Source organism: Taeniopygia guttata, chromosome 2 (assembly GCF_048771995.1).
Source record: "Taeniopygia guttata chromosome 2, bTaeGut7.mat, whole genome shotgun sequence".
Classification (NCBI taxonomy): Eukaryota; Metazoa; Chordata; class Aves; order Passeriformes; family Estrildidae; genus Taeniopygia; species Taeniopygia guttata.
The window spans coordinates 6,447,670-6,467,807 of NC_133026.1; the positions used below are offsets into that span (position 1 = coordinate 6,447,670).

Sequence of the window (20,138 nt, forward strand, 5' to 3'; positions counted from 1 at the left end):
GGTAGAATGTCTGAAAAACCTCATCCCTTACAGTTAGTGAGCTCCTAAAATAGCTGGATTACTGGGCAGTGAAACCAGGAACAGTGGCAGAAGATTTCACCATACTGCAGAATAAGTTTTTCCTCACTGCTGGAAAACACTGAAAGGGACACTCCTTCTTCCCAGATACCAGGGATTTTACAAGCCCTTGCAGAAATGCTCTCCTCAGTAAACAACTTTGAATGAGGGAGCCACCTGAAAGGGAAAGTGAGGATGAGCTCCTTTAAAAAAATCAGCGTTTTTAGAACACACACGTTTGTTTTACCTAACACTGTGTTATGGAAACTGTAACTATGTCCATAAGTAACCAGTGGTTTCAGACTTGTCTTCCAGGACTGCCCCATAAGCAAGGAAGCTGACTGCTGCTGTTGAAGTATTTGAGTTCATTTGCCTTCCAAAAAGATTCCCGTCCTTGACAAATGGTTGTGGGAAAAGAGCTGTCACAGTTCCTGGAGCTACAGGGTCAGAGCTGAGCAGAGAATCCTACTGAGCTGAAAAACACAACTCAGCACCACTGCCTCATGACAAAATTCATAAAAAGGCTCAAAGGTGACAGAAGTAAGAAACAAAGCCATGGAACACCTTCAGATATGCCAGTACCAAGCAAGAGGATGATGCAAATCATTGTCCAGTGGCATGGACAGCATTCAAAGACCTGCCAGAACTTCTGTGGTGTGGCTGCCATCAAAGGGCAGGATGATAAGTGTTTCTCTGTTTCACTGGATCAGCCAGCATCAGCCACTTGCCTGGAAAACCCCTAATGTAACCCCAGGAAATGTCTATTTTAGCAGATCAGAATAGAAAGGAAGAAGCTCCTTCTTACACTCTGTGGCACAGAGCTCCCATAAAAGTGGTACCAGACCCAGCTGATCCCTGACATTTTCATCATCTCTGATTCCTGACGGATGGATGTTCTAAAGTGATGTAGAACATTAATCATTTTCACTAGGTAAATTGACAAATTACCAGCTTACTTTAATTCCCAACTATTTTTAAGGAGTACAAAACTAGAGAGGACAAATACCTCCAAAAATACATATGTAGACCACAGTATCAAACCCAAATCTTCAGGCAGCTCCTGAGAAACAACCACCCTTCCTAGCTAACAAAGTACAAAGTTTGACATATAGCTGAAACAAATTTACAAGAGGAGGGCATCCAGTCTTAGCAGACTTGGCTGCTAAGAATAGCTGAAAAACTAAAGGAGAAGGCTGGATTCCTACACCAATACACTCAGATGTTTTAAGTACCAAAGCATGGAGGGGCTTCTCAATGGCTTCCCCTTGCAAAGAGGGAGAAGTTTTATACCTTCAAAGGAAAAGAGCATTATCTCTATCTTCACAACATGAGCAAATGTGGCAAAGTCACTCCAGACAAAGACATTGTTCCCACCGTTAAGAGCATGAAGGAAGAAAAAGTTACACTGAGAATTCCTTCTTAAGAGGCCAAACACTCTCATTTCAATAGTTCTTACCAAGTAGGAAGACACACAGGTCTCTGTTGTAACAGGAAAATCATCAGGGCTCTGCTGCAACCTTTGTACAGCATAAAAACTGGGCAACCCACACTTTATTCCTTTGGTTTGAGTGTTCGTGAGCCAAGACTCCTGAATGAGGCAACAGTTTCTAGCCAAACATAAGCAAGACTGTGTTTCTTTAAGCAGCATGGCAAGTTCTCTGGCTGCCCAAATCTCAGCAAGTCTCCAAGAGAGGAAAAGGAACAAACTACTGCAGGTAAAGCTGATGGTCTTGCTCCATAAAACTGGTGTGTAACACATCTCCCCCTGCTACTCCCTCACATCACCAGGATTTCAGGCAGTGCTTCCTCTGCACGAGGCTGCCACCTGAACAAAACCCATGAAATATTATTTGGGAACATGTTATGAACATATTAGTAAGTTGAAAATACAACTTTGCCATAGAGCTCTTTGGACAGCCCTCTTCTTCCTTGCTGCTGGCATCACCTTTAAAGGACTTTTTCCTATGAGCTAAGCTGGAATACTCCTGCATTCATCCCCAGATCCCACAATTATCATCCTGATAATACAAAAGCAATACAAGCTAAATATTCTCCAAGTCGATAATGCACTTTCACTTTGAAGCAATTCACATTGGGAAGCATATTTAACTCGCAATTCCCTTTTTTTTTACCCCCTTCAAATGAAGCTGTAATGCCCAATCCAGACAATCCCAATCTCTAAGTTACAGAGAACCACGGAGCTATTTTGAAAAGTTTAAAATCTCTCTTCTGGTGCTTTTAATAATTCAGTGTTTTTACGAACTGATTTGTCTGGAGAGACTAAACCAGTATGAAGAACACAGCCAACCATCTCAGCATTGTGACTCCTGCATTACAATTTATTTTCCAATTATTTTTTTCTTTGGTCTATGGATTGATTAGAAGCATTTCCTCCTCAAAGAATTATGCTGTCAAACAAAGAGGCTACTTAAGGACAATGAAGACTTTTGTCAAGGGACAAGCACTCTTGGACTATATCAAGTAGAATTTCCTCCTTTACCTTACCAAGTAAATTGGAGAAACATTGGACAAACCTGTTATTAACTGGGCATCTGCATTTGCTTCAACATCTGAAAAACCCCCAACCAATAAACATTCACAATCAGGTCTTCTAGCTCAGGTTGAATTTTGGAAAGCTTGTATGAAACCAGATCAAAATTAATTTATATTTTGCAGGTGATGGAAAGAGAGCACTCCTGGGTAGATCATGCATTTCTTATCATCATAGCTGAGTAAAATGTAAGATGTGATGGTTTAATACCCTTCAGGGCCAAGCCAAACCCCAGAAGTAACAGGTAGAGTATTATCCTCAAGTTAAAACTATGCACATACTCTAGATTTCTCCCCTGGGAGCAGGTGGCATGTCCACATGCAGAATTCCTCCCCACACCACATGCCTGTGGAAAGGTCCCAGTCCAGCCAAAGGCACCAAACCAAGTCCTGCACTGATGCTCTGTGTCAGTGTGTCCAACCTGGAGCTTCCTGCTGGCACATTTCACACCACAATGGGCTAAGAGGGAACATCAGGCAAATCTGACAGGCAGAGCCAGTGGGATCAGCTGCATGGGGAAGGGCACAGAAATTCCTGCACAGATTAAGATCTTATCCAAAAAGTGGTGATGGGGCAGAGAAGGCAGGAAGAATGATATTTATCTTTCACTCAGCCAAGCACAAAGACCTCGCCTGCACCCTGTGTAGAAATTTATGTTTAAGTGACACTATCATTCCTGCAGTATCCACAAATGAGTGCTTCCTACTGATTTTGAGAGCTGCAGGATTAAACTCCTATGCTTGTATACCAGCAATAGGAGAAGCTCTAAAAAAACACAACAGTTTTCCCATATTATACCACTGATTCCAGCCTGATTTCAATGAAGGGAGCTTTTATGTGGCTGCTCCACTGCCTCAGCCCACATGCTGGTTAGAAGCTAAATTAGATGATTCTCTTACAGTTCTGTGGGCAGGGTAAGCAAGGAGGGGTATTCACACCCCTCAGAAATGCAGAGAGCAGCAGCTTCATCAGGGAGAAACCTCAAAGCCAACTAAGGAACAGACAGTCAGTCCTTTTTGTAAAGCTGTGTGACAGCAGACCCAGAGTCTGCTGTGTGGTTCTGGGAGCAAACCATCCTGGAGCATTATTCCTGGAAGCCTGATTTATCTCATTACTGTGGAGAGAGGCAACACCCCAGTCAAGAATGACCTGGAGAGAATCAGAATAATAAATCCATTTACTGAATAGAGTCATAACATGGAAGAAAAATATAAATCCTCTTCCATTCTTCTAATGTTGAATCCATTGCATGCTCTGTAGAAGTTATTACAATATACTTACTGCCAGCTTGTCAAATTGGCAAAGAAGTTTCCAGAACATTGTTTAAAATATTTTTTTTAGTTATGTGGTAGAAAATTATTTGAGCTCTTATTAGAGTGACAGGTTCTTACGCTGGTGATAACAACATCTGGTCCATTAACAACTTAGGTAATTTCATTAAACAGAGAGGTTAAATAATTTAACCAAGTCATGCAAAGATTTCTTATGCTTAAAGAAGGAAATAAAAGGACAGTCTTTAGGATTCTGAAAGCTTATTCTGATGACTGTTTCCACATAAACATGATTTTTATTGGTTTATGAAGCAGTGCTGGACAAATGCTTTAAAAACAGTTGCAAGGTCATGGTGAGCAAAAGCTATGTATGTTTTATTATTAAAACCCAAATTTACTTGTAACAGGTAAGAACATAATTTAGTCAAAGTCTAGACAGAGCTTTTGAGCCAAAGAGAGCTTATGCAAACTCCACAAGACCCAGCCACTACATCTGCTAGCAGATCATTCTTGGGACTGCAGATTGCTGCTTGATACAACGTAGGGAAGCCCCCATCTAATACCTTCCACACAGCTCTTCAAGGGTTAATTGCTCTGCTCTAGAAAACAAGCTAATCCTCCTCATCTTTGTGCAGTTTGGGCAAAGCCACAACAAATTAATACATTTCTTTCAAGGTCAGACAAAAATCTGGCCTTAAGAAAGCTTTTGGAGTTAAGCTCCAGAGATTGCTATAAGCTAGGCAAGAGGCATTTCCTTAAAAAATGCTAATACAGTTCAGGATGGGGTGGGGAATGCACTGGCCTCTAAAAAAGTCAGATGCATGCAGCAACAAGGAAAAACTGAAATCACATTAGATGATAGACAAAGTAACCTGCCAGACAGAATGTCAACAAAGTGTCGTATTTCATTCATCTTTTAGTTAATACAGGAATTGCTTTGTTTACTATCAAAGGAAAAGATCAGATTGCTGTGTCACTGTATGTACCTGACACAGCTCAAAACCAACAAAAAGAAAGGCGGCCCTGGGTGTCCCCTCTTTCCCCAGACCTTCTACACACCAAATGACAGTGCTCACATGCTGCTGGTGACCAATAAACCTGAATCCAGCCCAGTGATTTCCTGCAGTCTATCATAAAGACAATCTACAGCCATTTATATTTTGCATAATGAGAATGAGGAAGAACAGTAAGTTAATGCTTAGAACAGCCCTTCAAGGGACAACCTCCCTAACCCCTTCTAGGGGTTGTGAAGGGTTTATCCTCCTGTTTACATCTCAGGAGATGAGCAAAAGATGAGAAAGTTTATCCACTATGAGCTGTACACTGTTGCAACTTGCCCAATTTCCCCATCATCCACAGAGTCCAATTTCCAGACTTCACAGGAAAGCTCATAACATCTAATTGTCTCCTGACTGCCTTCCTGGTCAGATCAGACTTTATGAAGTTGCTTTCATGTGTGCCAAACAAAGACAGTATCTTCCCTGGGAAAAGCCAAAGGCAGCAGCTTGTCACAAACAAGGAGCACTCGTGGGTCACAGGCAGGGAAAGGCACAGCCATGCAGTTCAATATGATTCTATAAGTATTTATGAGGAGCAAATAAGTATTAATAAATTAAAAAGGTGAAAGAACAGTCCACTGTCAGCCTAAATCAAGAAAACTGTGCCAACAAGCATTTTCCCAGGCAACATCTGCCACTTCCAGGGTTCAGCATGGGCCAGCCAGGCAGGCAGACCAGATGCAGATCCTGTTCTGGGGAAGCTCTAGGTGAAACCTCACTGAGACAAACTGAGCTGTGCTAGTTGGCCTCAGGCAGGTCAACAGAGCAGGGCTCAGCACACTGCATTGATTTAGTGTGGATGCTGGGTGCCAAGGGGCACCTTGTCCTGCTCTCCTGCACCACAGGAGCTGATGCCCAGCAGAGCTGCAAGTGCCACAGCCCAGCTGTGACAGCCACATGCAGGTGACAGATGAGACACACCTGTAACATTCACATTCTCTGGACAGAGAGATGTAATTCTGTTTCTCAGGAAAAGCACAGAGAGAAGAAGAGAAAACAATATTTATCTCTGCTTCTTTTTTTTCCCATGTGGAATGTGGTGTGGAGATTGTTTACCTGCAGTGATTGCTGGGTTGGGTTCTGGTGAAGGTTGTTTGGGTTCAGTGACCAATGGATCCATCTGTGGCTCGGGCTCTCAGCACAGTCACAAGTTTGAGTTAGGTAAGTAAGAAGTAAGTATGTAGAACAGTATAGTGTCTGTTTAAATAGTATATGAATGTATTATAGTATAGTTTTAATAAAGCTATCCTTCAGCCTTCTGATCTGGAGCCAGACATCATCATTTCTTCCCTGAGTCGAGGTCTGCTGCATTTTTTACTGCTAAAGCCTTCCTTCTATTTCCAGGGTAAAGGCACCTCACCATCCCCTCTCTTAGGGCTAAAACAAGATTGCCTTTGAAACTTCATACTAATTCCCTTACAGACACTGAGACTAAATATTTGCTTTTATGAATCAGTGTTGCTTCAGTGGTATGATTGGTGCCCTGTTACATAAGGGTAACATCTCCAATTTTCTCACAGCTAACAACAGGTTTAGAATATTTTCCAAAGTATCTCACGAATAATTTTCCAGGGTAGAAACATGTGATGTGTGCTGTGATGGCTGACCAGCAGAGGGAGTCGGGATACTGCTGCCAAACAAAAATCCAAAATTCAGAATCTTTCAAAGGATGCCATGAAAACACAACCCAGCTCCATTTTTCCTTCTTCCTCCACTGATGAGTACTAACTAACATTAAGGGAGGCAAGAAGTGAGCTCCTAAGTTGTGTGTTTTAGTTCTAGTATTAATAAAAACCTGAATTCAAATCACTGGAGAAGTTTTTCAAGGCACTAAGTCGTCTTTTTTTTTTGGTGGGTGTTTTCTGTTTGTTTGTTTTTATATCAGGTGAAACACTGATGTGCGTAGCAAAGAAACAGACCCAGAAAAGACAAATATCCAGCTGAGAAGATTCATGGACACTGACTGTTTCAGAGCTGTGTTTTCAGAGTACAAACTGATACAAAGTCCTGAGCTACTGGACAATAAGTACCTTCAAATCCAAAATGCAAGGAACAGTTTAGAAGTTTTATTTGACCATCCTTATTGGGCTAATTCTCCATCATGTACTTATTCTGCTGTTTTAGGCAAATAAAAAAAGCTGTTCTATTTTCATATTCCATACATGTTTGGCCACCAGCCACACCAATCAAACTGAATGACCATCATGTGTTTTGAGGACACTGATGGTGGCACACGAAAATAGGCTGCCAGGTAAAGAACTAAACAGAAATACTGAACAGAAGTATTTAAAAGACCTCCTAACAGTAGGCCTAGTTAGCATTCAGCTCTCCCTGTTTAGTGTTTTCTTAAATAGTTCTGCAAAACCTGCTAAGTTGGGAGCTAGTGCCCAAGCTGGAAGAGCAGTACAGTATTACGACTTTATAAATTAAAAGTAATGTATTAAATGTAATAATGCAAAGTAAAAGGGGGGGAAAAGGCTCCTCACCAGCAATACAAACTTAAGATTTGGTCCATATTTATTGTATACTAGAGTCTGAATGAACAACTCCAGACTTCCCTTCTACCACCACTGCTTTCCAATACCTGGAGAAGCAGACTGAGAATATGACTCCATGATCACAGACCTTGCTCTCCTCCAGCTGCAATCCATGACAATCATTAGGGATGCCAAGTGAGTTTTCCATCACCATTAAGTTACCTGTTCTCCTTTATGGTGAAAACTCACAGGGCACACTCACTCACAGTTTCCCCAGGAGTTACCTCACACTGGCTCACCACCTGGAGAGGAAACTCTCACTTCTTGACATTAATAGCATTTTCTCAACACAGCTCCAGCCATGAAAATTGGTATCTGCCATGATGTCATTCATCAAGAGATCTGGAGACTCCAAAAGGAATCAGTGGCCTGCCCCAATGCCCTCAAGATTAACTGGTAAATGGAATAAAGAACAATCTCATTGCAATAGTGACCAGGCTCAAGCCTTTGACCCAGGTCACAATGCAGGCTGTGGGTCACGGCCACTGCAGATATCAACTCCCAGCACAGTGTGAGGAAAAAATATCTTCTGGAATGAACAGGAGGCCAACAGTCTTTGAGAAGAGCTGAAAGAGTGACAGTAAGCCCCATCATCCTAAATCTGGTTTTTCAGGTAAACTAAACTTTTTACTCAAGAGCTGACAGTCATCCTCTCTTTCAGGCAGGAGAAAGGAAAGACTGCAGAACTCTACCCCCTCTAAGATGGTGAAAAAGTCAATGTAGATTTTCCACCTTGCAGATCATAGCACTCAATCCAGCACTATATACAATTATCTGATACACAAGATGGTTCTGTGAATGTTTTAGGACTGAGTATCTGTTACATGGATGCCTCTGACTGTGGAAAGCTGAGGTCTGAGTAGTACATTCAAGACCAAAATTACTAAGTGGGCTTAGTTAAGTCAGAATTCCAGCATCTTTACAAGGAAAAATACACTGAAACAGCAAAAAAAAACTAAGCAAGCAAAAAAATACCAATTGCAAAATCCAGGAAACAAAGAAAGCCACAGCTTTCTACCACACTGCAGAACAGATTAGTCTGTTTCTATAGCAGGCAGCTAATGCCTTCTTCTGGCAAACAATCTCTTCAGACAGAGCCAAGAGTCTAGCAGATGATTTACTGATTAAATGCAAAATGAGAAGCTGAAAACAAAAATTTTCTGGAGAATGTAATAATTTGCATAATTAAGCCATCCATTTGAGTCCTAAGCTGTCTTAGTATAGCAAGAACAAGCTTATAGCACCTGGGCACTCTTTAGCTGTTGCACAAGGATCTTACACCAAATGTCTTTATGAAGACTCAGGTAATCATGAAGAAGCCAATATAAATTTGGGCTCATCTAAAATTTTTGTTTTTAGATAGAGATTTCAAGTGTAAACCAAATTACATCCCCTCTTTCTGTTCTGCTAGGAACATTCCCCCAGCTCCTCCTCTGGCAGAACATGAAAGACACAGTTGAAACAATATAGTTTTGTACAGTTAAAGCACAGCACAATGGCAGGACTTCTCTTCAAGAGATCAAGTTTCATTTAACACTCAGGAAACACTCATTTAAAAAAGAAATGAACTGCAAGCAAAGGCAGACTGAAAGGAGAATACTCACTTGTAGCGTAGTGTCGAAAACAACAAGCTTAGAGCTTGTTGGAACAATGTCATAACACTTGTGTGACCTCATGAATCGCACATAAATGTCACTTTCCGATTCTTCAAGTGCTGCAAGTAAAAACATTGTGTTGTTTTATTTAAGTAACCTTAAAAAAAGAGTAGTAAAAAACATGCCAAATCAACTGAACACCGCTTGTGCAGAAGGACGACCCTAAAGCAAAAGTCAAATTCACACTTTCAGATCTGGGCAGACAGTCACAGGTTTGCACTTTGCATTTCAGACTCATCTTTCCTTTCAGATCAAATGTAACACAGACAAAATGCACTGCTCTTCTTTGATGACAAAGGACCTCCATGCTGAAGAGTTACATTCTTAAAAAAAAAAAAATCTTTTTTTTTCCCCTAACATCAACCTACTGGAACATGCATCTCAACACTATTATAGACAGCGGAAGAAACACAAACTCCTTAAATTAGTATTTCTTGAATCTTTACCACTACCTGTTTCACTTTTCACACAGGAATTTTCTAAAGAGGCAGCAGGAAAGTTCTGTAATCAGCTCCATTCTCTTCAGGCTAGACAGAGCATCACAACTCCAAAATTTTGTTTATACAACCAGGATCCACATGGCTGGAATGGTTTTAGTGGTGCATGTCTGTAGCAAGGACATGCAATCCCATCCATATTACCTTAAATCTCCTTTGCATTTATTCAGATTAATGTACATACAACCCTCAGATCTGCTCAGGCACATTAACTTTTTTCTTTTTTAATCAGTTTGGCTTTCCATTCTTTCCAGCAGGTACCTAGAACTTGGTCAAGGATAATCCCTCCATTAGAGATGTACCTTTTAGACCCTGTAATAATTCCACAGAAACTTGGAAATATATTACATTTTTGAAGAGCACAATAAAAAAAGACAACAAATTAAAAAAAAAAAACAACCCTTGAAATACCTACTGACCATTAAAGAACTTCATAGAAGGGAGTTAAAAATTCGAAATACACATTTACTAGATTTGCTCAAAATCAGTTATCTTGCACTGGATAAATTATTTGTCATTCCACCAAATGGCTCAGCACAGCCTTTTTTAGTCCAAATTTACAGAAGCAAAGCAATACAAGTGGCTGCAAGTGGCTGCTCCAGGATCCAGCATCTTCTACACACTGAACAAGTCCTTAATTTTCTAGTCACATTACTCTTAAAATAAATAAATAATCATTAAATCTGGTCTTTAGAAAGTTAGGGTTGCTTCTGCAATCCTAAGTGCAGTCCCAAGAGCCTTTATTTACTTCAATCTCAAGTTTGTAGACAATTAAGATACTATAGGTAGAAACAAGCATAGGAACACCACAAATCCCACAAAGGAACAGTGGAATCACCATCCTTGGACATGTTTAAAAAATGTGTGGATGTGGCACTTGGGGACATGGGATGGTGAACACAGTGTTACCAGTTGGACTTGATGATCTTAAGAGGTTTTTTCCAATCTAAATGATTCAATGATTCTATAAACCACGAAACAACCAGCTGAAAAAAATGAACACTCTCAGAGCACATCATGGCTCCACAGAGTCTTGCCAACTCACTAACAGTTTTTAAATGTATCAGGATAAGCACAATAACTATGAGCCAGAACAATTCAGTCAGAGGAGGCTGTTCATGGCAGCCACAACCAGGAACTCTTACCAGCACAGTGAAGGTGTGCCCATAAACCCTCCTCTCACTTCCCACACATTCCCACCCTCCAAACACAACTTCAACTGGACCTGAACAATCCTCACCTAGAGGCAAAGGAATGGTTAGATGTTATCTCAAAGGAAAGGGAATGGTTAGGCAAAGGAATGGTTAGATACTGCTGCCTTCCAGTGCAGGGGAGACACCACAAAGGGACTGCTTCCCTTTAATTTTAACTGGAAAGTTACAATTAAAAATATTCAGAAGCATGAGATAGCCATCTGTGAAATATCCAGGAAATTCTAGCAGGATCTGAACAAGAATCCAATGTCCAGCTGGAAGTAAGGTTTATTTCTAGAGAAGATCCTTATAGTATAAGTAAGCACAGTGCACCACATCATTAGTTACTAACTAAACATACAAAACATCTATTTTAAAACAGCACTTATTTAACTCTCATGTCCTACACAACTCCTTCCAGTGCCTGTTGGAAAGGGTATTTAAGACCTTCTAAAACCTTCAGCTACTTGGGAATACTCAACAGCTGCCACAGCCCAATTCTTTGTACAGGTATTGTGTGTATTATGTATATATTATGTACAAACACAGCTGTTCAATGGAGAAAAAGGTCTCCCAGACCTAAGGCTCAGCACATCTCGGGGATGCACTCACACCCATCTTTCCTGCACAGCACAACTGCACAGGGCATAATCCCCTTCACAGTTTCTCTCCCCTTCCAGAGGACAAACTTCCTGCTCTGCTTTGTATCCAAGCACAACTGTGCTGCAAATATAAGTGATCAAATAAGAACACCCTCATCTCCATGAGGATATTTCTACTTTATTATCCAATTCATTTCTTGTTCTGGTCTTATTTGTTTTCCCAGTAACTGTCCATTCATTCTGAAGCCTCTACAGCAGCTGCCAAGCAATACTTCCTTTGGATGGACACGGGTAGATCCCTCCTGGCCTGACTTTCAACCTCCTCAGTCTCTGCACATCATATCTGACCTGCACCCGAGATCATCTGCCCAGCATGCAGGAATGTGAGCACAGAAGTGCCTCCAGGCAAACCTGAGCTCTCCACAGCTCATCATCTGGAAATCAGCTGGCTCACAGAGCAGATTCCCAGCAGGAGGCATCTGAATCCAGTGCAGGACTGGGGAGGAGAAGAATCCATTAATAAGCAGCTGAATGAGTATTTCTGTGGGGTGCACACTCATGCAAGCTTATCTCCTGAAGATCATCTGGAAGTTATTTTGCAAGTGGACATTGCGCATGTGCACCCCCCTCCCCCCACAACACAGGTGAAGGCAAAAATATCCAAATTCCCAGTGGTGTTTTTTATTATTTTTAATAGACAAGAAAGAGAAGTCACCTGGAAGGTTACAAATAAACCCTTTCAGACAGTTTAACACCTGAAGTTGAGCACTTTGTCATACAGGCTTTTACAGAGTAAATTCTCTGCATTGGCCTTTTATTTGTTCCTACTGTAGAGATCCTTTAAAGAGTAGAAGATCAATCTATTTGTATTTCTGCCACTCTGCTTCTCAATCTTATTCACCAAAAAGATTTTTACTTTCTTCTTTTCTCCCACCCTTCACTATAACATGAGACATGATTTTGTTTTTTATTTCAGACAGTAGATGTTATTTACAAGCTCATCATAGCTCTTTTTTTTTTTTTTTTTTTTACAGATTAATTATTCAACAATACTGACTCAGAGATTGCAGTGGGACTCAGTACTAAGCATAATTCTTTATTCAGAGAGCTCTAAGGTAGAACTATCATCTGAATACTCAGGAATGACACAGAAACTTCTGCAGCATTGCTGCAGCCATTTCCTCAGAGATCTGCTGAACAGATGCCTTCAGTTCCACTCATGCCTTTGCCACCATGCAGGCTGCTTTCCTCTCAGAACTTCAAGGCCTTCAAAAGCAGAAAAAAAGAAGAGGGGAAAAAAAAAAAAAAAAAAAAAAAAAAAAAGAAGTGCCTGCAGATGGAGAAAAGGAATATAATGTCAACACTTATGGAAAAGCTTCCGAATACTGCAACATAAAGACCTAGAGAAAGCTCCTCAGAAGTGTCTGTTGCAAGCCACAGGCTGCATTTCTGGGCTGTGCTCTTACTGGGATGGCCCAACAAGATCCTGGACTACATGTGCTTTTTGATCTCCACAATACAACATCAGCACCTTTCCTACTCTATTTTATGTTTCAGCTGTATTATGCTCCTGGTATCCAGTCATATTTCAAGTTGACTCATAGGTTCCAGGAGTATTTGAAAGAAAGACACAGGTTCCACTGAGGCTGGGTTCTCTCACCTTCTTTAAAGTGTTAATTCCACACCACATGCAGCTCTCCATAGCACCCCTGTCCTCATGGTTAGATTGAGGGCTGGGACCTCTGGCAACTCTCAATCATTTGAAGAACTCAAACTTATGAACCTAAACCTTGTTACTCACCTAGAGAACTGTTAGTATAACTGACTTCTCAAAGTTTCATGTGAAATTAATGGCCAAATTTTAAGAAGGCCCTTTAAAAAGGAAAAAACAGCAGAGAGCACTGTATAAAATTTACACTCAGCTAACTGCCTAGCCTGGTGAACAGCTTGGAGGAAGACAAAAACCACAAATATACACAGCAATTGCACCATTCTGCCTGATTTTTAAATAAGAATCAGTATGAAATCTGTACAACTTGAAAAGCTTAAGAGTTCTCTTAGAGCAGCGGGAGCTGAGCTAAGCACTCCCAGCACTACTTTTCACCCTGACTACTATTGGCATAATCATCTCCCCTCAGCCAGATCCAACAGATAAAAGGAAATGGGGAAGTAGAAATGTAGTTTTGTGATGTTCTCATTTGTACTAAACAACCTAGTTAGGGGAAAATACATTTTATTTTCTGTTACTGCACACATAGATATCTGCACTTCAGGGCACTGCAAGCCATACTTCTATTTTAAAAGTTGCATGAAATGCTGAATATCACATTTCAGATGCCAGAGAATGAAAATATTAAGGACCAAAGATTTTTTTTTTTCATAACAATGTTTACTATGGAACTGACCCAACAGCAATACATTAAGTCAAATTTATTAGTGTATTTACACTGATAAACTTTATTGAAAGGTGTTATGCCAAAGTATTCTATACTATATTCTTATACGTATATATAAATCCACACACATATTTATATATCTCCTGCCCTTTCCTTACACTAGAAGGACAATGACAGCACCCACAGCAAAGATCAGCTTGGCTGTGCCAAGTGCTGCCAGAAGACACCAGGGTGAGCAATCACTTCAATAAGCCAGGACAAGTTACTCTCTCCCCGTCCTGTTAGAGATAACCCTTGGCAGAGAATATAACAGGTAAAAGACATAATTAACCTTGTAAATTGTTCTTCTGACAGCAGTTTTATCTGAAAGCTGTCACCAAACTGGCTTTAAAGTTTCTGATAACTCCTGGTCTGAATTTACTGAAGGAGTTCCTTAATATCCTTGAAAACCTCCCACACAGCTTCCCCAGTGCTGTAGGAGTTCCAGCATAAGTCACTAAACACAGATCTGGAAAAAGACATCCACAATGAATGCAGTTCATCTGTGGGAATCCAGGGCTTCCCTCTGGCTGCCCTGGCAGGTCTGGGACCCTGGCAGGGGTCAGGAACCCCCCTGGACAGAGCCCCCAGAGACACTGTCTGTGATCTCTGTCCATGGAAAAGAGTTTTCAATCTTACAGGATGAATTACAAGCTTTGAGTGTTTGATAAGAGTAATAATTAAGTGTGACACGGGTGCAAAAATAAAATTTTAAGTTTCTAGATTAGGGGTTCAGAAGGGACAAGATGGAGGAATTGGGTGTGTCGTGTCCTTTTCCTCCTTCTTCATGCCCTCCATGTTTCACTGCAGTGTTGGCATTTTTCTGTTGGTTTAGGCTGGGGACACACTGTTAAACGTAGGTGACAGATATTGGCACGTTATTGTAAATCCAGCACAGGTAGTTTCTGGTATTTAATGTTTGTAACATCCCACTGAGGGCAGAGCCCCACACGCTGCCCTGCAGGACAGAGCTGCGGCAGGGCAGCAGAACATGTTAGAGATAAACAGAATAAACAACCTTGGAACCAGCACAGACGAATTATGGCTTCTTCTTTGGCAACGGGGCAGAAAGACAGAGACTTTCTACAATCTCGAAATCACCAATACCCACAGATCCCAACATTCATCCACTCCAAGAGCAACAGTGACACCACTCAGAGGGAACCAGAAACTACTCCTCATCACCAAGTCCTGGAACACAGCTTTCAAGGGAAACAGAGGCATCTGAATGAAGCAGGGTTTCAAGAATAATGTTCTGGGAATCAAATGTCCAGGTAGGATTTGATCAGCATTCCTCAGCAAAGGGACAGACAGGAACAGATTCTGCAGTTGCTGTGCACAGGACATTGCTGTGATCACGAGCAACAACTTTACTTCAGCCTACCTTCTGCAAGACAAATTTTTAGCGGGTTTTTAGCTAGGTTTGAATGCTTCACAAATTAAAATGTACATGGTATATCCAGTGAAAAGCTTGGGAACCAAGGAGCTGGCAGAGAAATGCAAGAAACTACAATTTTGTACATAATCACACAGTAAGGGAGCATGACTGCTCAGTCTGCTGAGATGTCTGCTGAAGGGCCAAGAACACTGGACAAGAAACAGTGGACAAGAATCCAGATACTAGAAGCTGAATCAATGTCAGACTTGGTAGGAAGGGAATACTAACATAGTTTAAGAAGGCCAAGCAGAGGAGAAAAGAAGCACTGTTGTTGTGCTGTATCATTTGATTTCTGTTTATTCATGAGGAAACTTATCTCAGAATAAGAAAAAAACACCACCAAAATAACCACCCATGCAATCAGCCATTGGGTAAGACTAAGTGGTAAAAAAGGACAGAAAAAAAGCAGCAAGAGATGGTCACAAGAATACCTATTCTATATGGCAGGAGATAAATCACAGAACTAGAGAATGTCCTGACTTGGAAGGGACCCACAAGGATCAGAGCCCAGCTCTTGCCTCTACACAGGACAACCCCAACAGTTTTAGAACATGCTTAACAAAACTTTGTCACAGAGATGGCAGCCAAGACTAGCAATGTACTTCTTCCAGTTATACAGGGAAAACCAAACAAGTTTACAGTTCAATATACAGGAAATAATATGATGACAGTGATACAAGTTGACAATTCCACCACAAGCTGAAAGGCTTTCAAATGCAAGGAACAGGAAGAAAGGATGTGGAGACAGAAACAAGACTTTATTTTTCTTTCTGAGAACTGCAAAGAGCTTTAAAATATTCTGGAAGACCACACATTGAAGTTACACAGTAGCATTATTCAGGCAGCCACGGGCAATAGGGCATGGATGTTGCAGACTGAACATTTCCCACCCTCATCTAAAGGAATGCCTGAGCTGGCAGATAAAGATTACAGCAAGTTTACAGATGTAACAAACTCTGATACAAAGAAGTGATAGGAAATGTATCTAGAGATCACTATCAGAGCTTCTTCAGTGTTCCAAGACTAATTCAATTGTATATTACAGCATGGATATGTAATGTGGCAGAAAAAAAAGGACTTTAAAAAGAAGTGTGAGCACATAGGAACAACAACAGAGTTGGTGAGCTCTCCCTTGCTAACTGCACCTCATCCTGCAAATAGGAAGAGAGTCTAGAGGCACAGAAAATAAGAGAGAACAGGTACATGAACAGATAAGTAACAGTGAATAGAGAAGTAAATGTGCTGTCTTGCTGCTCAGGTCTTCAGACAAAGCTTAATCCTTCTAATAACAGTAACAAGCCAAAAGAAATCAGAACACATCTTTAAGAACTATACTCAGAATTGCTTATGACACTTTCAAACATAACCTTCACTACTGTGTGCATCTACCTTTTTTTTTTTTTTTCACATATTTTCTTGTGTTTTCTGAATTTTAGAGTCAGTGCAACTGTTCAGCCACTTTGGATCACCAAGGTAATTGAGGTGTTTTCTCCCCTTGTCACAAGGAGTTGCTCCATGCAGAGACAGCAGGTTATTATGTGTGTAAACATAACAAACTGGAGTCACCATAGCTAAAAGCAACCATTCCTGAACTCTGCAAGTTCATGAAGGAGAAGATATGCTACCAGTCTACAGGAAAGCCAAACAAATTCAAGCCCAGTCAGAATTCTTAGGAGTGTATTGAAGCAAGTTATTAAAACCAGTGTATTTGTAAGCACCTACAAAGGCAGCTCATCAAAAGCAAAGAAAAAAGCCAACACAGCTGTGTCAGAACAGTCCAGACTAACCAATTTTTACTCAGAATATAAAATTATCAACTGGATGAAAAAGAAGACACAAAAATAATATTTAAAAAAATCGGTATGCTTGAGACACTAATTTTAAAGCAAGCGTGAATATCACTGCATGAGGAGAAGACAGAGTAGAGTCACCCCATGGCACCTGCTTAACAAGCAATCCCAGCTGCAGCAAAACTGGTATTATGCTTTTTTTCCAGTGGGTTTGCAAGACTGGATTACAACTCTGTGTTCTTAACAAGACATGGACTCAAATTCAAACTATTCCCCAAGCTGGAACATTTGCAAGGCCCACCTCATGCAAATCACGTAGTGCAGAATGGCATGCAAGCTCATACTGCAGGACTTGACATTTCTATAATTCACCCTGGAAGTGCTTTTACCAGCAGTTTGATACTTTTACAGTGGAGTATCAGGGGATCAAGACTTCGTTTTATTCAACATTCTCTTTAGTGACCTTCTAAACAGGAACAGACCACACTGCAAAGAGCTTGCAGTAAGAGTTTGAAATGGTTGCAAGACTTAAAACTTCAAAATATCTTCAGACTGAATTTAGAAGTGGATTGGAGAGAATACAATTTTTCAGGAAATACCAAAATCTGAAAGAAACACTTAACTGGAAGAGTGCAAATTATGGAGTAACTAAACACCACCACTAGCAAGAGAGAAGTACCTTGTTATTAACTTAATTTACTACAGCAGAAGTAAAGAAGAAAAGGCAGTTTTGCTTAAACAAAACAATAGGCAAACAAACAAAAAAAAAAACCACCACAGGTGCTAGAGAGCTATTAATGCATTCCACAAGCTGGTTAGACAGAACAAAGCAACCTTAGGACACTGTACAACCTCCTTCCTTAAAGGTCCTAAACATGGAATGAGACAAATGTTTTCAAAAGCACATCCTGCTTAGAACAAAATACTTATTAATTCTTGACAATACTTCAAAAGATCCACTTTTCTGGTTTTGAGGTTTAGATACCTACATGTCTTCAAATTCCAGCAGTACCTAAGACTCGTAAGAGAAAACTGATACAAACAGTTGTTTGAAACAATGAAAGGTTTGGATTGTGTTGCAGTCTTACATTCACAGCACGCTTCAAAATCCTGCCCTGAATTTTGTTCCTCTTTATTGGTATTAGTTAAGTCCTGGTAACTGGGCTAAGTTAACACTTTTGTTTTACTGTAGCTCTCCAACTGCAGTGTGGATAAGCAAATGATTATTGTAAGATTTGAGACAGACAAGAAAAAATGATGGGCAGCTTAAGAAACTCCACATTCCTGAGCTAATCATAGTAACTCTGAAGTTCCTTGTCCAGGCAGGCAGAGAAACTTATTTGTGTACAAGCAAGAGCTGCCTTGTTTAGAACCTAACTGGTAAACAGTATCACAAGCCCAACTGAATCCTTTTGAAAAATACTTTTGAAACAGCTCTGTATCTCTTAAATCAACTGTTGGTCAAAGCTCTGTACTTTGAGAAAAGCATCACTGTGGTTTTGTGAATAAAGGTAGCAACTTCAGCCTGCAACCTTAATGCTGCTAGGATTTTCACCACAACAAAGAATAAGCTGACCTGAAGAATTTTCTAAACCATGTTCAAGTTTTTCCCTTGACAACAGGCACTACCATTTTTCCCTAAGCATCCCAAACAAAGATCTAAATTAAGATGTCGCCTGTCTGGAATGTGGGCCTGCTCTTCAAGATTGCGAGACGTGAAACACAAGAAACTAAAAATGGTATTAAACTTCTGAATATTAATATCAGCAACCACTCTGCAGAGCTGGATTCAAGGGAAGTTTAAGGTATGTGATTAATGAGAGAATAAACCAGCCTGTATCTCTGCTGCAAGATTAGTAAACAATTTGAATTTTTGCTGCATCTTTAAAATAAGCCCAAGTCTTAGTAGATACACAGTTTGCACAAACCTTTAAAAAAGAAATAGTCATTTAAGTCTTCAAGGAATCACTTTAAGATCAAACCTAAACATGCAGCTTAACCAAAATATTAATCATACAACAAGCATTTTCAAAATGAGCACACAGCACCTTCACAAGCTGCAGCCACATCCCTACTGAACAGGGCAAATATTTAATCTGGAGGCAATCTTCCACTGAAGACTAAACCCAAAGGATCAATGCTTTAAGGAAGAAATACTTTTTTCAAGACTTCAGCCATAAGGACTTTGGACTTTGTTTGCTGGAGAAACAGTTCTGTGAGATCTAATAAATTGCTGGTCTCAAATCCTGAATAATTACTTATAACACCTTAAGTTGAAGCTTTTAATAATTAGGTATTTACATTTTCATTTCTCTCTAGTTGGCCCTTGCACATTTCTTCTCCTTCCCTCCCTATGCATGCCAACCCTTCTGAACAGCTATTACTGGCATTTCTTATAAAAATTTATGAATCTGTATGCATACTTTAATAGACTATCAAGTGTTCTGTTCCAATACACCACTTAGGAGATTAACCCACAGCAGGTGTAGCTTGAAGCTACACAGAAAAAGAACCAAGAGCTCTGTAACTCAAGCAGGTAACATTCAACACACATTCAATCTCTTCAGAAACAGTTTTCTGGAACCCATTTTACAGGTATTAATGATTTTTTTTCTCTGTACCACAGATAAACTGCAACACTTCTCAAAGCTGACCTTCCTCTGAGCTGACTTGATGGGTATACAGAGTAGCACTGGAGTTTTTGAGAGGATCTTGTTGCCTTATTTTTTTTTTTTTCCAGGAACTGACTCAAAATCACACTAGGGAAATAAATCCAAGCAACACTGTGGCAGGAGAGACCCATGCAATTGTTAGTGTAGAGCAGAGCATTCACCTTCTGCACTCTGGCATTCAGAGACTTCTACCAAAGGCAGCCACACAATCCTGAACTGAGCCAAAGCATTGAATCTATCCTACACTTCACAGTACCTAGGCTGGAAGCTAGAATACTATTATAGGGACAGTTTATATACTTTTATTTTAGTGCCAATGTTGCTCTCCATTTAATTTCCCTCCCTGGTGTTTACTCCCTTCCCATCCCTTCTAGGACCTTTT

At 40.4% G+C, this 20,138-nt stretch overlaps 1 protein-coding gene across 6 annotated transcripts in view; it reads right to left on the reverse strand.

Annotated features, from left to right (window-relative positions):
- PRKAG2 (protein kinase AMP-activated non-catalytic subunit gamma 2) overlaps positions 1-20,138 on the reverse strand; it is a 212,164-nt gene that overhangs the window by 19,448 nt on the left and 172,578 nt on the right. For all 6 annotated transcript variants that reach the window (XM_030264232.4, XM_012571382.5, XM_041714343.2 and 3 more), the window contains one exon: positions 9,079-9,188. In XM_030264232.4, coding sequence (XP_030120092.4) covers positions 9,079-9,188 — 110 coding nt within the window. The remainder of the gene's footprint in view (positions 1-9,078; positions 9,189-20,138) is intronic.